The sequence below is a fragment of the Gymnodraco acuticeps genome, unplaced genomic scaffold, assembly GCF_902827175.1.
Source record: "Gymnodraco acuticeps unplaced genomic scaffold, fGymAcu1.1, whole genome shotgun sequence".
NCBI lineage: Eukaryota > Metazoa > Chordata > Actinopteri > Perciformes > Bathydraconidae > Gymnodraco > Gymnodraco acuticeps.
In genome coordinates this window covers 911,766-931,375 of record NW_022991779.1, presented here as the reverse complement: position 1 = coordinate 931,375, position 19,610 = coordinate 911,766, and the positions used below count along the sequence as shown (strand labels likewise).

Here is a 19,610-nt window from a genome sequence, read left to right as displayed (position 1 = left end):
AGGCAGGATTCGCATACTGCTTTTATCTGTGCTGGTCATAACTCATTATGAACCCAGAGCCACAATCTCTCACACAATTGTTACTCATGTTTACTCTGCAATTGAAGTGTCTCTTGTGCTTCAGTAACGGTGTGCTGAAGAAAAGAGGGAGCAGATTGTCGGGCCTCCTTCCTATTTATACCGGAAGGAAGCCCGAGGGTGGGGCCCACCTTGCGGGTGGGCGTGGACTACAAGTGTTTCAGTGCTGCGTGGGTTCGCAGGGGATGACCCAATAGCGATAGCCTTAGAGGGCGAAGCCATATACGAAATAGAACAGCTACCTACTGGGAATCTGGTCTTCCGAAGAGGTACAGAGGAAGCTGGAGCACAATCGGCCACTGTTGTTGTTGTCGGTGTCAGCTGTGAGGGGTTTCCGCGCTTTATGAAGCAGGCACGCAAACGGTTACGTCATGACGCAAACGGTTACGTCATGACGCAATGACGCAACACTAGTCGGACTCTTGGCGGTGTGAAAAGAGCTGGAGCTAAACCGAAGAACCGGTTCTGAACCTGAAAAGCTCTAGCACAGAGCTTGAACTGGAGTTGCGTTGGTGTGAATGGTATATGTGGAGGTTTGAAACACAGCATAGTAAAACATTTCTTCATAGTTCAATAAACGACAAGTCCCCTCAGATGTTAAGATCTTTACAGATACATGCAGCTAAATATAACATTTTAACAGGTTAAGATACACAAGGAGGTAAAAGGTATGATAATAACAAATTAAATACAATGTTACGTTTTCTTCCTAAACTAGGGGTACAAAGGGAAGTAACAGTATAAAAATAACCGGGAGAGAGGAAACTGATTAGGCAAAAGTAGTAGATAATGTTTATTTTTTTGAAAAGGAAGAAGGCTCACCAGCCAATTTACAAAACAAACTTAAGATGAACTGAGAACAACTTTCTCCTAAAAGAAAGTGACTGAAGTACTCAATGCACAAAGATAAACTGGAGAACATTTCGTAACAATGAACAAGTGAAACTAACAGGTCTCACACGGAGACACCACACTACACATGCTGCACACGGCACATGCGCAGCCCAGAGGAGAAGGATTATGAAAACAAAATTATGATTTCTCTCAGAAAGATAAGACACAAGTGAATAGATGCAACAATATAAAACAGAAATACAAATACGAATGAATAATAATAAAAACGTCATAATTCTAATAAAGGTTAAATTATTAAAATATAAAGAAACCAACGTCAAAAATAAATGTTATTGAAACGGTTAAAAAACCAATATAACATAAAACCCTTCCTATATCATATATAAAACAATATAAAAGTAGGTAAATAATAAAGACTAAAAGACCATTTAAAGTGGGAGGTTGCTAATAAAAAGCTAATCTAAAGAGATGTGTCTTTAGCTGGCGTTTAAAAATGTCCACTGAGCCTCTCTGATATTTCCTGGTATTCCACAGTTTGGGAGCGTAGTGGATAAAAGCCTCGCCCATTTTATTTTGGAGGACTAGGAATATTTAAAAAGCTGAAGAGGACCTCAGGGCTTGTCCAGGGACATCAAACGAGACTAACTCTGTGAATTGAAGTCTGTTAGTCAGACTTCAATTCAGAAAGACTCTTCAAATATAATAATACAGCTCTCAGGACATCAGGAGGAGGAAACAGCTAGCTTGGCTCTCATAGTTGTTCAAAACTATGCGGTGTGGATTCGCTCATGGACTTTACGGTGAGAACTTTGAGAAAACGTTTTCCCACACTCTTCACACCAGTACGGTTTTTCTCCAGTATGACTACGTTGATGTTTATGGAGAGCACCTGATGAAGTGAACGTTTTCCCACACTGTTCACACCAGTACGGTTTTTCTCCTGTGTGAATACGATGATGTGTTTTTAGATGACCTGATTCCCTGAATGTTTTCCCACACTCTTCACAGCTGTACGGTTTTTCTCCTGTATGAATACGTTGATGTTTTTGAAGATCACCTGATTGAGTGAATGTTGTCCCACACTCTTCACAGCTGTATGGTTTTTCTCCAGTGTGAATACGTTGATGTGTTTTTAGATGACCTGATTCCCTGAATGTTGTCCCACACTCTTCACAGCTGTATGGTTTTTCTCCAGTGTGAATACGTTGATGTGTTTTTAGATTACCTGATTCCCTGAATGTTTTCCCACACTCTTCACAGCTGTACGGTTTTTCTCCTGTATGAATACGTTGATGTTTTTGGAGATCACCTGATTGAGTGAACATTTTCCCACACACTTCACACCAGTACGGTTTTTCTCCTGTGTGAATACGTTGATGTTTTTGGAGATCACCTGATTGAGTGAACGTTTTCCCACACTCTACACACCAGTACGGTTTTTCTCCTGTGTGAATACGTTGATGTTTTTGGAGACCACTTGATGTAGTGAAAGTTTTCCCACACTCTTCACAGCTGTACGGTTTTTCTCCAGTGTGAATACGTTGATGTGATTTGAGTTCATTTGATGTCTTGAACGTTGTCCCACAGTCTTCACAGCTGTACGGTCTTTCTCCAGTGTGAATACGTTTATGTGCTTTGAGATGACCAGATCTAGTGAATGTTGTCCCACACTCTTCACAGCTGTACGGTTTTTCTCCTGTATGAATACGCAAGTGACACTTTAAATGTGCAGATGTTGTAAAGGATTTTTCACATTGCTGACAGCTGTGACGTCTCTCTCTTCCTTTCAGTTTCTAGAACAGACGGACAAAGAAAGAGAGAAAGTAAATCTAAAAAGCATAAATACATACAGTTAACAATAAAAACTCACTTAATATAAACCTTGAGTTAACAAAATACAACTTTTACTAACTGTGTTTATATTATATACTGTGACGGCTGTCGCTTCTCTCCGGTCCTGTTAATCCTGTTTTGCTATCATGTTATGTATATAAGCTGTGTGGTTGCTTCAACGTGATTGGCTAACAACTCCTGGTTCCGCCCCCGAAGATACTGATTGGAGCACGCCGGGCCCAACGCGCTCCAATCCCCATGCTATCCCAGCACACACCTGCCAGAGATGACGCTACAAAGCCTGGGGACAGCTATCACTCGGGAGGCTCTGCTGCAATCAGACGCCTCACACATCTTGCTCCTATGTGGACTTTACAGACTTAAGCTAGTAGATTGTATTTGACTCTTCTGAACTGTGTTTAGTGTTGTGTGTTAGGGGTGTTTAGTGATGTGTTTAGAGTAGCGTATGGTGATATGTGTTTAGCGTAGCGTGTTTTGTTTCCCTTTTGTTAGCTGCAGCCTCCTTCCAATTAGTGTTGACGGGAAGTGATCTCAGGTGTGTCAACTAGGCTCCTTTTTTCTGTTTCTAGCAGTAGATTTGCGCCCTTTTGGCTCCTTTGTTTGGCTTAGGCTATTTTTGTTTCATCTTGTTGTACACCTTCATTGTTATTTATTAAACTCTATTATAATTATTACCAAATCCGTTCTGGTGTGTGTTGTTTTCCTCTACCCTAGAGGGGGACGTAACAGATACAGCAACATTTTAACCACAGTAAATACCAGAGGTGGGGCATTCAGGTCACATGACTTGACTCGAGTCGCATATTTTTGTGCTTTGAGACTTTGTGCTTTGAGACTAACATTGATAAAATCCTCGACTTGACTTTGACTTGGTATTCATGACTTGAGAGGACTTTACTTTCTAAAATAAAATATTTGCATTTGTATTGTAGGAAGCCCCTAAAGGGCAATGAAAAAAAAGAGTGAGAGAAAGTAACTTGTTTGCAGGAGAAAGTTACCAGTGCGCCAAGTAGGAAGTGGAGTGCATAGGAGACAGACGTTTCATTGCAGACTGTTATGTTTATGTGGGGAAATGGCAATGCATACATTATTTGAGATATATTTCGAAGTCGGACTTCATTTTAGGGACATTTCGGCCAGGAGAGCTATTTGTTTAAGCAGCGGATCGGCAAAACAGGAGAGTCTGTGAACCAGTCTGACTTGATCTATGAATTGTTTGTTTGTAACCTTTATTTATCCAGATTGGTCCCATTGAGATCATAGATCTCTTTTTCAAGGGAGACCTGCAATTCATGTCAGTGACTCTCACAGTATCTGCTGCCCACAGCTGTTTTATAGAAGGAAAACCTCCTTCACTTCATGAAATCTCTGCAGCACCAGGAGGCAGTAACGTGTAACTCAGCAGAATCTGAGAAGAGCAGCACCAGCTGCAAAGAGCTGTGCCTTTTACTTCACTGTGTTTACCTTCACTAGAACAGATAAATAGCGATTGCAGGCTGCTACGTTTTAACAACACACACCTCTACACACACATATCGTACTGCCTGATTATTCCCCGTTTTATGATTTCAGAGCCCCACTCTCCATGTTTGCTAATGTTGAAAATAAAACTCTACTTTTCATAACCACCGTCTTTTAACTGATTTAAATGCGGAAACTGGGATTATTCTTCGGGATTTCGTATGACTTGACTTGCCTGACTCTCACCCCAGTAACTTGAGACTTGCACATGTATGACTTACTCCCACCTCTGGTATATACAGGAGACAGAGGGAGATGGCATCCTGTCACTGCGCATCTCAGTTAGGGCTGCACGATTTTGGGAAAAAATGTAATTGCGATTTTTCTGACAAATATTGCGATTCGAATTGCGATATTCGTTTTTAAGCTACCCAACGGAAGTTTATTGTAAAATGCGGCCATAACTCCGGCTAGGAAGGTCGTATCAACGTGCTCCCGTCTCTAGCACCCCCGCAGCCCGAGCTACAGATGTAGCGCTTCATTTCAGACAGTTTGAAACGCGAGGGCCGTGATTGGTACGTGATCTGCCCTCGCTCAAGGGAAAACCTCCAGCTTGACTTGAGACCTCCCCCGTGATAAATAAATGTAATTATCATGAAGCCAGCTGCAATGGATTATTGATCAACCAGGGGGTGCAGTGGGGTTCCACACTGGAGCTCATGTGAAATAAAGTCAGATACAGTATGCTGGATGTACAGCGGAACTTTGTTAAGATCCATATGTCATGGATATCATACTCTGTGCTAAATAAGAGACATGTAATCATTTACAAAACATCACCATGTTGTTATTTAACAAAATAATGTTGTTTAGTCGAAAATAACGAACGGGAGGAAATGCAGCTCGGCTCTCGATTTTTAATCCTAATTTAATCATCATCTTCACCACGATCATTTATGTTTGCCGAATTGACCTGAAATCACTGACAAATATGAATATACTGTATTCAACTTCATTAAAACTTTATTAACGTGCCTAAACTCAGTAATTCACTAAAAATATTTATATTTTAATGGAGCCTCGTCGGCTGATCAGCTGAAGGGTGTTATTATTTTCCCCATAAGGAACAAGTCGCTGCAAATTATCCCGCTTATTACATGGCCACATTCTCAACAAAGTAACGACATGACTCCCAATATTAATTGAAATGCTTTTATGGATTTAGAAAATGTTTTTATTGATTTAAAAAATAGTTGTATTGATTTAAATTGACATGCATTCGCTATGAAAAATAGTCCGTTGTTACCGTTTTTAAACAGTCTGAATGAAACGGCAGCTCTCAGCTGTGTATTTACACAACTAATGGCCCATCAACCACAGCTCTCTCCCCCCCTCCCCCCGATCTTTCTTCTCCAGCAGCTAAGACCCCGGCCACACGAGGACGAAAACGGCTAAACGCATAGGATTAACGCAAACGCAAACAAGCTTCCGTCCACACGCAATAGTTATCCGGATAGTGTCTGCCCACACGAGACCGCTCCGTTTAGCTCCAACCGCTGGAGAAGCTGCAGTACATATGCAGGAGCCTGTACGTGGCGCTGTAACTTCCTCCACAAAAGCAGCGAAGAAGCATGGTTGTCATGGTTGCCCTTCTGTTTATTCTCCGCGGTGGGGGCCGAGGGAACCGGGCAGAGTTTTTTGCCAGTCAACGTGTATTAAAGTTTAAATCTTCCGACAAAATTATAAAAGTGCCGGTCAAAGGTCTTCTTTGTTATTTATTGAGCTTTAAAACAAATGAATAATGACTCTATAATATAATAATATAAATACACGGAGCCTCTCTTTTTCCTCCCTCTCTTTGGACAGCGCCAGTGTCTGTTTCATGCAGCAGCTGATCCAGTAATGAGTGACCCGGCCGACAGTAAAAATAAACATATTTATAACTAGTTTAGGTAGTTTGAGAGGTGTCTCCGTCCTGTCAGATTAGACTTCACTCGCGTTTATGTCCATATCGAGAGAAAGATAAATAATCTGAATTCAGTGTGCAGTTTACTTTGACGCGGGGGTGAGCAGCAGAGGTGGGGAGAGGCGGGGCTATTGCGCAATCATTATCAGAAAATGATCGCTGAAGCTGCAGTACATATCCACAAAAGCAGCGAGTAAGATCCCCCCCGGATGTGTAAGTCTGCTGTAGATGTTGCACAAAGAACTGTAGCATGGTCAGTAGCGTCCGGAGCACGATAGCAACTCTGCGATCCGCCATTGTTGTTGTTGTTGGTGGCGAAACACATCAGCAATGGCGCGGGGTACGCGGAGGTGAGCAGCAGAGTTGGGGAGAGGCGGGGCTATTGCGCAATCATTATCAGAAAATGATCGTATAGGGCGCACACACGGAGCTGTTTGACCCCCCAGAGCGTTGCGTATGCCGTTCTATCCACCTTGGGACCCGTTATCGTTTCCTCAGTCGTTTAGTGCCGTATGCGGTCGTCCTCGTGTGGCCGAATGGTCTATATGACACTAAACAGTAACGCAAACGGACGTTTTCGTCCTCGTGTGGCCGGGGCATAAATTAACTGTAGGTTACTCTGAGTGACAAGCTTACAGTTAGACACAACACTGTCATTGCAAGTGACCCTCAGTTAGTTGACTTTTATGTTCAACTGCTAAATTCGTTACTGATCAAAAAGGGCTTCTACTGTAGCCTACCTAATTACCTTAACACTAGAACCGCCAGAGGTTCTACCTAAAACCGTCAAATCCCGCTATTAGAATGCAATTTTTAACAACATAGGGTGCTACATAACATACTTTCAGGAAAAGTCACGGACTGGGAGACTTTAATATTTTATTGAAAAAAAGTTACATTGCACACAACACACATCACAGAAATTGACCCCGATTGGCGGTTATAGTGTTAAATAAACTCACTAATTAATGAAACCAGTTCAATACGCATTATTCTTATTCTTATCATTCTTTATGAGCGCAGAAATAGTCTTAAAATCAGATCTGTTTTTTAAATTAAATCTGACGGCAGGCAGTTAGCTCTGATCACCTATGATAAATGCACCACACCTAATCGCTGGCCAATCAGCCACAGAGCTCCCTCTATACAAATCAAACTGTAGACGGTGTTTTAAATAATGATCGGAATGTGACCTGTGAGCCTTCTGAATTACCGTGGGACAGCACATTCTAAACTAAAATGTTCAATCAATAAAGTAACATCTTATCTTAATAATATCTTCATATTAATAATAAGAATAAATTATACAGTATGTGTCCGAAAGGGAGCAGGAGGAAGCAAACACAAAAATATACTGCATATTAAAGCAAACGATTGTAAAGGTAAAAGTATGAGCATAACAAATAAAGAAGTGTAATGTAAACATTTACATTATTATTATTTAATATATGAAGACTATATATTATTGAATTACAAGATTAGATATACTTTAGTTGATCTAAAATATTGACGTGTTCAAATGTTCTTCAAAACACAACTGAAAGTCCATGAAACTTGTCTTTCTGTATTTGTGAATGAAGCGCCATCTCCTGGTTAAAACCTGAAATTGAAAATCTGGCAACGCCCTCTTGGAAAATAGTGGGAGGGCTTAACATTCCTCGATACTGGTCTTAGGCAGGTCATAGGCAGGAAGCTGGAGTCTGAAATGAGGTGCTACATCTGTACGAGCGAAATAACTAAACTTACATGAAACTTCCGTTGGGTTGCTTTAAAGTCAAGCTTCAGTTTAAGATTCACCCTGTTATAGAAACATGTGATGGAGCATTACTAACCTGACTCAGATGGTTGGTTTCACCAAAGAAAGCTCCATTGGAAGCCATTTGGAAAGGGCAGGCACTTTCAAAAGCACTTGGCAGGTGATTGGATCAATCTGTCTATCACCTTCTATCATGGGCTACTTCTGATTGATTAACAATGGCTAGTACATGTGGAGCACAGCACTTCTGATTGGTGTGGATGACTAACACACAATAAAAAAGTTAAAAAATTAAATTGTAAAACAAATAAAAAAAATGTTTAAAAAAATCGCAGGCTTTGCGATTTGATAATTGCATCATTTCAAATCGCGATTTCGATTTAAAATCAATTCATTGTTCAGCCCTCGTCTCAGTATGCTCCGTTCGTCTTGTGTTTTGTTTGGTCTTATTATTGTCTAAACTTTGTTGTGTCTGTATGAAACGTCATTTTGAGAGACCATGCTTTTGATCCTGTGGATTATATTTTCCTTTTAGCAGACCATGTCTGGCCATACAACTTTCCAAGACACACCTGAGTGACAGCACGAGCAGGTATGGCGAGGAGTCCCGGCCCCTACGCTGCTACAGCCGTGAGGCTATGCTGGAGCTACAATGCGATCGGCATCATACGAATACATCAAGCCATCTGTGCTCTTCAATATTAGATGACCTCCCTCGGGAGCCGCTTAAAAACACCAGCAAAAAGAGACAAGGAAGGAGACGAGGCGTTCAGTATCGCCTACGGCGAAGATTCAGCCGGCCACCACTTTAATCCATCAGTCTCACAAACCTGCGCTCATTGATTAACAAAGTGGACACACTAAGGACATACACAAGGTACTGTCTTGAATTTCGTGAGGCCTCTTTATTATGTTTCGCGGAAAGTTGGCTACAATCTACAATGCCTGAATTTCTCTTTGAGGTACCCGGATTCAACCTTGTTCGAGCAGACAGCGATGCAAACTCGGGGAAAACCAGAGGAGGCGGTATTTGTGTGTATATTAACCTCTTAAGCCCCATTCCCCACAGGCGGGGGAGAAACCACAACATCTGCAAGCAACAGTTGGCGCATTCACACCGGAGTACTTTTCCCACAATAGTTCATCAGAACTACGATATATTTGCATTCACACCAAAAAGCCCCCGGAACTAAATTAGTTAATCAGAACCATCTTTACCCACTTTTCAGTACCTGCTAGAGAGCAGGGACTTTCGTGGGAGAAAAAGGTTCATATGTCTGATTGGCTGGGCGGAATGCAAACCACACCCCGTAAAACTCCCAAAAAGTTTTGTGAAGCCGCCATTTTATTTGCTCGCATTAAAAGCTCAGCGCAGCGCACCAACGAAGAGATTACTTTTGTGAAAGCAGCTATGGAGCGGTGGAGTGATGATGATGTGTCGGCGCATCTGGAGATTTACTCGGAGGACGTGATCCAGAAGCTTCTACTGAAGGCAGTTTCCAACGCGAAAATGTACGACTGTATTTCGGTAAAGTTAGCGGTCATGGGAATCGTCCACAGCGCTAAGTCATGCCGGGACAAAATAATGAAACTGAAGCAGGACTACAAAAAAATAAAATACATGTTTTTCAACTGCTATGCACCCTTATGCAATGGTGGAGGACCCCAGCTTTTATTGATTGTGATTGAAACACCATCTTATTATTTATTTTGTAATATTTTCAAGACATTCTTTTTAGTTTTACAGCTTATTGAACCTTTTCGTTTGACATCAGCCATTATAGATAATACAGCCATCTGAGTGTTTGTGGTACTGTTTGTTTTTAACAGTGTAATACAGTTAATTATTCAAAATGTTAGAGTTCCATATTTTTTCAACTGAAACTTGCACTACTGTTCAAAATAAATAACAACAAACATGGAATTATGCATTTGGGAATTTGTTTTGCTTTTTCTTGATGTACCGAACCGTGACCCCCAAACCGAGGTACATACCGAACCGTGAATGCCGTGGACCGTTACACCCCTATCTCAGATGTACTTTTATTTGCTCGGTAGATCGAGTTAGCAATGCTAGGCTGAATTGGGTAACACTGTTAGCAGGCCGGAACCGAGCTAGCTAATAACATCTAGCTAGCTCGCTAGCTATTCTCGGCCGCTATGAAAACGTTTTGACTTGTGAATAAGTGTGCAATGTTCTGTAATTTGCTTCACTAACTCATGGCACTAATCATGTGTTTCAGGCGACGAGGTGTTTCCCATTGGATTGGAAACTAGTGAGCTTTCCCCTCTGGAAATCAACAGTAGCGCCTGCTCATCTCCCTTTCCAACCAAACGCAAAGGTACATATAAACACACTGTAACTACTCTGGCCTTGAAAGAAGGTTACGCATCGAACTGATGTCCACTAATCACGTTTATTTCTTTCTTAGTACAATTATGAAACACCGTGAACATACATCGTTTACACTTTTCGCGCCCTTTTCACTCTCTCACAAACGTAAACATCCGGGGCTAGAGGTCACATGACTTCTGGTAAGAAAACTCTTAATCATTTTTTGACCAAATAAAACAAAGTTCAAGCATACATCAAGCAAAAAACAATAAATAAGGGCACTTTGAGCGTCAGCTATTTGATCCTATCTTATCTTCTACTTTACACCTGCATTTTGTACACTGTCCCTGGCTGTACCATGTCCAATGTTGTCTCTGTTGACAACCTACTGGTAAACACATTCGTAGTATGTTGTAAAACTACTTGGCGATTAAACTGATCTTGTATCTTGCTTATTTCTCCTCTTAGGAAAGCGGGCACGGGATGACAGCTTCTTTGACACCATCATGGTGATGGATGTCCGGCGTGCCATGGTCAGCACAGACAATGAGGACTGGCATGCCATGGCCAACAAGGAGATGCACAACGAACAGCTGCTGCATTCACACAAGGCCCAGGAATCGCAGGACCAGCTGCTCATGGTGATGGCGCCATGCTGACTCGGCAGCGCGCCAGGTGGAGGTGCGCCAGATGGAAGTGCGCCAGATGGAGCAACAAAATACCTTTCAGGCTGGGCTTCTGGGAGTGCTAAGTGAGCTGGTTAAATCAAACAGGCCTTCAATTTAAAAAGAAAAACGTGTCGTCGTTAATAAACTATACAATGACTTGTTGGGAGGCGTGTGGCGCAGTGGATTAGTGCGTTGGTGTTCGGATCAGGGGAGCACAGGTTCAAACCCCACTGCAGTCAGCATGTCGTTGTGTCCCTGGGCAAGACACTTCACCCCAAATTGCCTACATCTGGGACAGTAAAATTTGTATGAATATATATATGCCACTGTTATTAATACTGACACATAACTTTGCACTAAGGTGTGTCTGCTGCTGAGCCTACCTATTATTATTATTGTTATTATATATATATATATATATATATATATATATATATTGCCACTGTTATTATATTGTTTTGATACTACTGACACTTATTGATCTGCTGCTTGTAAGGGAAACTTCTGTGTAGCAATGCAGTGGGAGTCACCGACTCAGGAAAGAGACACGGGAAGAGCAGGAGCTTTGTCAAACACTGATGGTTTATTTGGAGCTTCGGCCGGAGAATTCACATCACAAGTCCAAGAGCCAGAGGTTCTGACTTCACGGTAGAGTTGCCACGTCAAATCTGGAGCGCCTCTCTCTTGTTAGCCCATTTAACTGGTTTCACAGAGTAATCAACATATTTGAGAAGATAGCCTAAACAGTTGGGAACACTGAGTTACTTGCGTCTGATACTTATGGCCTCGAAGATTTCACACCTTGGAGTCCGCAAACACAGAGAAGGAAGTGTCCCAGTGTACCCACAACAATAAACCATCTGTGACCTAGGGTTACCCGGTCATAGAATGGGAACAACAACCTTATGGCTGAAGCAGCCTATCTCCTTAAAGGAGATAACAGACGTCAGGGTTGGTCATGCACGTCATATCTAGGAGTCAAGGACAATTATTTCCCTAACCATCCATCCATCCATCCATCCATCTTCTCCCGCTTATCCGTGGTCGGGTCGCGGGGGTAGCAGTTCCAGCAGAGAGCCCCAAACTTTATTTTCCCTGGCGACATCAACCAGCTCTGACTGGGGGATCCCAAGGCGCTCCCAGGCCAGCGAAGAGATATAATACCTCCACCTGGTCCTAGGTCTACCCCTTGGTCTCTTCCCAGCTGGACGTGCCTGGAACACCTCCCTAGGGAGGCGCCCAGGTGGCATCCTAACTAGGTGCCCGAACCACCTCAACTGGCTCCTTTCGACGCGAAGGAGGAGCGGCTCAACTCCGAGTCCCTCCCTGATGACCGAACTTCTCACCTTATCCCTAAGGGAGACACCAGCCACCCTGCGGAGAAAACCCATCTCGGCCGCTTGTATCCGCGATCTCGTTCTTTCGGTCATGACCCATCCTTCATGACCATAGGTGAGGGTAGGAACGAAAATGGCCCGGTAGACAGAGAGCTTTGCCTTCTGGCTCAGCTCCCTTTTCGTCACAACGGTGCGGTAAAGCGACTGCAGTACCGCTCCCGCTGCTCCGATTCTCCGGCCCCTCTCACGCTCCATTGTTCCCTCACTCGAGAACAAGACCCCGAGATACTTGAACTCCTTCACTTGGGGTAAGGACTCATTCCCTACTTGCTAACACTGCTGATAAATAAAAGAGAACCTACATGGCGATTAAACAGATCATGTATCTTGCTTATTTCTTCTCTGACATTTTATCTTTAGTGACCTGTGTAGCATTCTATACATCTCATATAAATGATTATTCTGATACCATCATGTTTCATCGGTTATAAACTGGCGAAGCTTTATTTATTGTGTCCCACCCCAAATATGTGGCTTATAATTTCATTGTATTTCAAAATGGCGTCCATCAACACAAGCACTATTTATAGAAAGAGAAATGGTTATGTTTGTAATTACCAGTGTTGTGAGTTTAATATTTTAATTAATTATAGTAAGGGAACATCTTAGGAGTTAGTGTACTGAGTTCCTCTCAGGAGGATATATAATAAAAGGTGTGTTAACTGCTGAGCCTATTTACTGTGCATACGACACACCTGGCAGTTTGTTATTATATTGCCACACTGTTTTGATACTGACATTTTATCTTTGCACTAAGGTGTGTCTGCACTATTGTAATTGTGTCTATGGTAAATAAAAGAGAGAACCAAATGCACTGTACAAAAGATCAGCTTTATTGTCAATTTACAATTGACATGCTGTTCAGGTGCCTCATAAGGGCTGTGCGCGTGTCTTGCCCCCCAGCCTCGACAATGGCTGGCGCTGGCCCATCAAGCTGGGTCGCAGATAAGGCAGTCCATTCCTCCCTGTAATCATCACCATGACGCTCACACAGGTTATGCAATACGCAACATGCTGCTACCTGGATTTTGATATTGTCCATGTTGCAGTCGTTTCGCTTCATCAAGCACCGCTATCTGCCCTTCAGTCTGCCAAAAGCGTTCTCCACCACCACTCGTGCTCGGCTTGTTTTGTAGTTCTACACATGTTGCTGGCGTTTGAGCCTTCCATTGTCTTTGAAAGGTTTCATCAGCCATCTTTGCAGGGTGTAGGCTGAGTCACCAAGGATATAGTAACCCACATCATGTCCACCAATATTCCTTGTTACAAAAACACTCCAAAAGAGGCCCTTACCATCCACAACACCCTGCAGGATGACCGAATGCCAGCCTTTGCGGTTGAAATACTCGTTGTGGTATTCCTCTGGTCTCAGAATAGGGATGTGTGATCCATCTACTAATTATGTTACACCTTTACTCTAGTAAGATTGCGAAAGCAGACATTCCACTATTAATAGAGTATTTCTGCACTGTGGTATTCTAAAAAAGCAAAAACTTTAGCAGAAAATATTGTATTCATTTCCAACACCCAATAACTACACTGAACACAATTATATATAAGTAAAGTAGGCTAAGTAAAAGCACAAAACTATTATCAAGGTAGTTTAAATGTCTCCTATCATGCAAAATGCACTTTTTGATGTCTTTTATACATACACTGAACAAAAATATAAATGCAACACTTTTGTTTTTGCTCCCATTTTTCATGAGATGAACTCAAAGATCTAAAACATTTTCTATGTACACAAAATAACCATTTCTCTCAAATATTGTTCACAAATCGGAAAAAGTCTGTGATAGTGAGCACTTCTCCTTTGCCGAGATAATCCATCCCACCTCACAGGTGTGGCATATCAAGATGCTGATTAGACAGCATGATTATTGCACAGGTGTGCCTTAGGCTGGCCACAATAAAAGGCCACTCTAAAATGTTCAGTTTTATCACACAGCACAATGCCACAGATGTCGCAAGTTTTGAGGGAGCGTGCAATTGGCATGCTGACAGCAGGAATGTCCACCAGAGCTGTGCCCGTGAATTGAATGTTCATTTCTCTACCATAAGCCGTCTCCAAAGGCGTTTCAGAGAATTTGGCAGTACATCCAACCGGCCTCACAACCGCAGACCACGTGTAACCACACCAGCCCAGGACCTCCATATCCAGCATGTTCACCTCCAAGATCGTCTGAGACCAGCCACTCGGACAACTGCTGCAACAATCGGTTTGCATAACCAAAGAATTTCTGCACAAACTGTCAGAAACCGTCTCAGGGAAGCTCACCTGCATGCTCGTCGTCCTCATCGGGGTCTCGACCTGACTCTGGTTCGTCGTCGTAACCGATTTGAGTGGGCAAATGCGAACATTCGATGGCGTCTGGCACGTTGGAGAGGTGTTCTCTTCACGGATGAATCCCGGTTTTCACTGTTCAGGGCAGATGGCAGACAGCGTGTGTGGCGTTGTGTGGGTGAGCGATGTCTGATGTCAATGTTGTGAATCGAGTGGCCCATGGTGGTGGTGGGGTTATGGTATGGGCAGGCGTATGTTATGGATGACGAACACAGGTGCATTTTATTGATGGCATTGTGAATGCACAGAGATACCGTGACGAGATCCTGAGGCCCATTGCTGTGCCATTCATCCACGACCATCACCTCATGTTGCAGCATGATAATGCACGGGGATCTGTACACAATTCCTGGAGGCTGAAAACATCCCAGTTCTTGCATGGCCAGCATACTCACCGGACATGTCACCCATTGAGCATGTTTGGGATGCTCTGGATCGGCATATACGACAGCGTGTTCCAGTTCCTGCCAATATCCAGCAACTTCGCACAGCCATTGAAGAGGAGTGGACCAACATTCCACAGGCCACAATCAACAACCTGATCAACTCTATGCGAAGGAGATGTGTTGCACTGCGTGAGGCAAATGGTGGTCACACCAGATACTGACTGGTTTTCGGACCCCCCCCCCCAGACCCCCCCAATAAAGCAAAACGGCACGTTTCAGAGTGGCCTTTTATTGTGACCAGCCTAAGGCACACCTGTGCAATAATCATGCTGTCTAATCAGCATCTTGATATGCCACACCTGTGAGGTGGAAGTGCTCACTATCACAGATTTTTTCAGATTTGTGAACAATATTTGAGATAAATGGTTATTTTGTGTATATAGAAAATGTTTTAGATCTTTGAGTTCATCTCATGAAAAATGGGAGCAAAAACAAAAGTGTTGCATTTATATTTTTGTTCAGTGTAATAAGCATTTGCTTCCTCCTACTCCCTTTCAGACACATGTGATTTATTATTATTATTAATATGAAGACTTTTTTTTGTTTTTGTTGAATATACAAATATTACCATGAATGTGGATAAATACTGTATTTAACAATACGGTATTCTGTTTTTCACATTTGTTATTTTTTAATCTGTTCGAAATAAAGACTGAAAATAAAATTTAAAAAATGAAATCAAAATGTAAATGATGAACTAAATTTAGCTAAATGATGCGATTATCAAATCGCAAAGCCTGTGATTTAAAAAAAACAAACATTTAATTTGTTATTGTTTTCTTTCTTCTTGTTTGTCAGTCATCCACATCAATCAGAAGCCATTGTTAACCAATCAGAAGTGGCCCATGATAGTGATAGACAGATTGATCCAATCACCTGCCAAGTATTTATGAAAGTGCCTGCTAGGGATGTAACGGTAGCAAAAACTCTTTATCGCGATATTGAAAAATAAAGCAAAAAAATGTGATTTTTTTTTTTTTTTTTTTTTTTTTAAATTGAATTTTTTTTCTTTGTTAAATAATAAATCTAATTTGTACAGCATTTTAGTAGGATAGTAGTAGTGTCAACAATATAATAATCAGACCCTGCAATAGAATAAATCAAATTTCACTTTAGTTTTTCAAGTAACTCAACTCTAACTCTCTAACTCACTAACTCACTCACTCAGCATCATCAAGGTTATCTTTCAGGAATATGAGCATGTCCACATTTCGAGGTAGAAGCTGGGATGATTGGGCGTTTACAATATCCCCTGCTGTGGAAAAAACGCTCTTGCTTGGTACTGATGTTGCTGGGACAGAGAGATATGCTTTGGCCATGGGTAACAGCAGTGGGTAAAACTGTGCATTGTCTCTCCACCACTTCAAAAACAATACAGTTTTTGTCAAGAAGGTGAGGCTTATTGACAGGGCGAGATATAAATATACTGTTGGTACTTGTCAATGTCTCTAGGTGTGTACATGTAGCCCTGTAAATACGATGTCCTTTATTGTTATCTGTTGTTTTATGTTCATGTTGTAACCTACTTGCTGCCATGTTGGACAGGTCTCCCTCGAAAAAGAGATTGATGATCTCAATGGGACCATCTAGTTGAATAAAGGTTTAAAATAAATAAATAATAAATAAAACAAATATTAAAATAAATACATTTAAAAAAATCGCGGTATATTTTGTCAGTCTCACGACGGTATTGAGACGTTTATTTACCGCGATATATCGTTACATCCCTGGGGCCTGCCCTTTCCAAATGGCTTCCAATGGAGCTTTCCTAGATGATTTGGTGAATCAAACCATCCGAGTCAGGTTAGTAATGCTCACATGTTTTACATCTATTACAGGGTGAATCTTAAACTGAAGTTTGACTTTAAAGCAACCCAACGGAAGTTTCATGTAAGTTTAGTTATTTCTCTCGTAGCTCGGGCTGCGGGGGTGCTAGAGACGGGAACACGTTGATACGACCTTCCTAGACGGAGATATAGCCGCATTTTACAATAAACGTCCGCTGGGTTGCTTAAAAACAAATATTGCAAATCAAATTGCAATATCTGTCAGAAAAATCGCAATTAGATTATTTCCCCAAATCATGCAACCCTACTTTACATCTGTGATTGTGTCTGTTCTGCAGTACTGCAATGCTACAAGTGTTTGTCAACAGCTTTAAAATCAAAACTGCTCCACCCGTTAAAAATCTGCTCAAATATTGTTGGTCCACCCCGTCAGAGACTTTCTGACTCAGCAGACCCTAATAGCCTGAGAGGCTGACCAACAACATTCTGGGACCAAAAGCATGCTCTGAACAGAGAATATGAACTGCTACCATCTAATGGAGATTCAATAAAGTCAGACTGAAGCCTCCTTCAAGTCACATTTCAGACTTGATCTGGCCAATAAAGTGTTATCGTGTACAACAACGTTCTAACCTATATCTGACCATATTGTGTATTCATATTGTATTATCTAAACAGGTCTTTTCATTTGGGGATAACAGTGTTAGGAATATATTGTGATGAAGTGCACACTGACCTGAGCTCCAGGGGTCTTTTTATTCTCCTCCATGTTGCTCTCAGTGCTCCTTCTCCGGCTGTGTCTCTGAAATAATCAACACAACTACAGCTGACACAAAACAAGACAACTCAATACAACTGACAGACACAACGAAACAAATCTACAGCTACTTTGTAGGGTCATAGCAGAGGGAGGAAGTAACTAAGTACATTTACTCAAGAACTGTACTTAAGTACCATTTAGAGGTACTTTTACTTTACTTGAGTATTTCTATTTAATGCTACTTTGTACATTTAGAACACTTCCGAGATAAATGGTACTTTTACTCCACTACATGTATCACACACACACACACACACACACACACACACACACACACACACACAACACACACACACACACACACACACACACACACACACACACACACACACACACACACACACACACACACACACACACACACACACACACACACACACACACACACACACACACACACACACACACACACACACACACACACACACACACACACACACACACACACACACACACACACACACACACACACACACACACACACACACACACACACACACACACACACACACACACACACAACTCTCTCTCCTCTTCGTCCTGGTTGCTCAGTATTTCTTCTCCTTGATAAAACACTGCCGTTAAACACACTAATCTCCGTTTAATGCCTTTACTTATGTTTACCGATCAGCCAAGTGGTATACAAAGCTACGAACAAAGAACGGGAGGCAACGACACGGTTTAACGGATAAATCACCCTCCAAGGATAAACTAACTCTTTGTATGTGTTTTAGAAGTCTCTTAAACACATTACATTCGGTATAACATCTGCATCAACGTCTGTTAGCAACGTGTAGCTTCTGAGGACCGGAAGCTATAAACTAACCGCCGCAATGCATCATGGGATTAGAGTTCTTCTTTTAAGCATCATTTCACTGCCCCCTGTGGTGTAAAAATTGAAAAAGTTATCGCTGTAAATAATAATTACAATATTAATAATAATAATATTAATAATAATAATAATAATAATAATAGATATATATAAAGCTGAAACGGTCAGACAGGTTTTAAAAGTTGTGGAAAATGTTTTTGTTTGTAATAATACTTCTTTATAATGATTGATCATTAAAGTGTTCTCAAAGCTGGTAAAGGTGCAGCTAGTTTGAATGACTTTGTATTCTGAGGGACAAAAAATAAGTAAAATAATAATAACATAATTTAAAAAAAATTAGGAATTACAAATAAATATAGTTAAATAAAAATAATAATGAAAGATATAATAATCTTGTAAAAAATAATTTGTTTTTTGTGATTGAAAATACTATTATTAATATAATAGTGTTTTCAAATAAAAAAAATATAAGTAAATTAAGAAAATAAGAAAAAAAAGTAAAAATAAAATAATGTAAAAATAAAAAATAATTGAAATAAGAAATAAGAAAATAAATATCTCAAATAAAAAAATTATATAATTTATAATGAAATCACAAAAACTAACTTGAAAAACATATGTAACACTTCTATGTACTAGGTTGCTTTCAATGAGTAGTAGAAGATAATATAAATAGAAAAAACAATATCAAATTAATATAGCCGGCATTTTATTAAACATTCATACAACACTTTCACAAACCCCTCATCCACCCCAGTGAAATCCAATCTGCTATCATGGACAAAACAACATTAATCGAACCCGGGTAGTCTGTAGTTTCTCTCTCTCTGGTAATCCAATGACCATCAGTCCTTTTGCTGGTGAGTAGAATCCTTTAGAATCCTTTTTCTGGTGAGTAGAATCCTTTAGAATCCTTTTTCTGGTGAGTAGAATCCTTTAGAATCCTTTCTCTGGTGAGTAGAATCCTTTAGAATCCTTTCTCTGGTGACAACAACTGCAGCTACAAAAACG

At 41.1% G+C, this 19,610-nt stretch overlaps 1 protein-coding gene across 3 annotated transcripts; it reads right to left on the bottom strand.

The window, feature by feature from the left end:
- Positions 1–847: 847 nt before the first annotated feature.
- Positions 848–18,827, bottom strand: LOC117535173 (zinc finger protein 239-like). 3 transcript variants are annotated; one of them, XM_034199553.1, is made up of 3 exons: positions 18,392–18,827; positions 17,684–17,749; positions 848–2,726 (listed from the first exon to the last, which is right to left on the bottom strand). In XM_034199553.1, exons 2-3 carry the CDS (start codon positions 17,714–17,716, stop codon positions 1,701–1,703), a joined length of 1,059 nt encoding a protein of 352 aa, XP_034055444.1. In that variant the 5' UTR covers positions 17,717–17,749; positions 18,392–18,827; the 3' UTR covers positions 848–1,700. The 3 variants fall into 3 exon arrangements, with proteins under 3 accessions (XP_034055444.1, XP_034055443.1, XP_034055445.1); XM_034199552.1 differs by having other exon boundaries at positions 18,290–18,826; XM_034199554.1 differs by having other exon boundaries at positions 18,522–18,594.
- Positions 18,828–19,610: the final 783 nt, after the last annotated feature.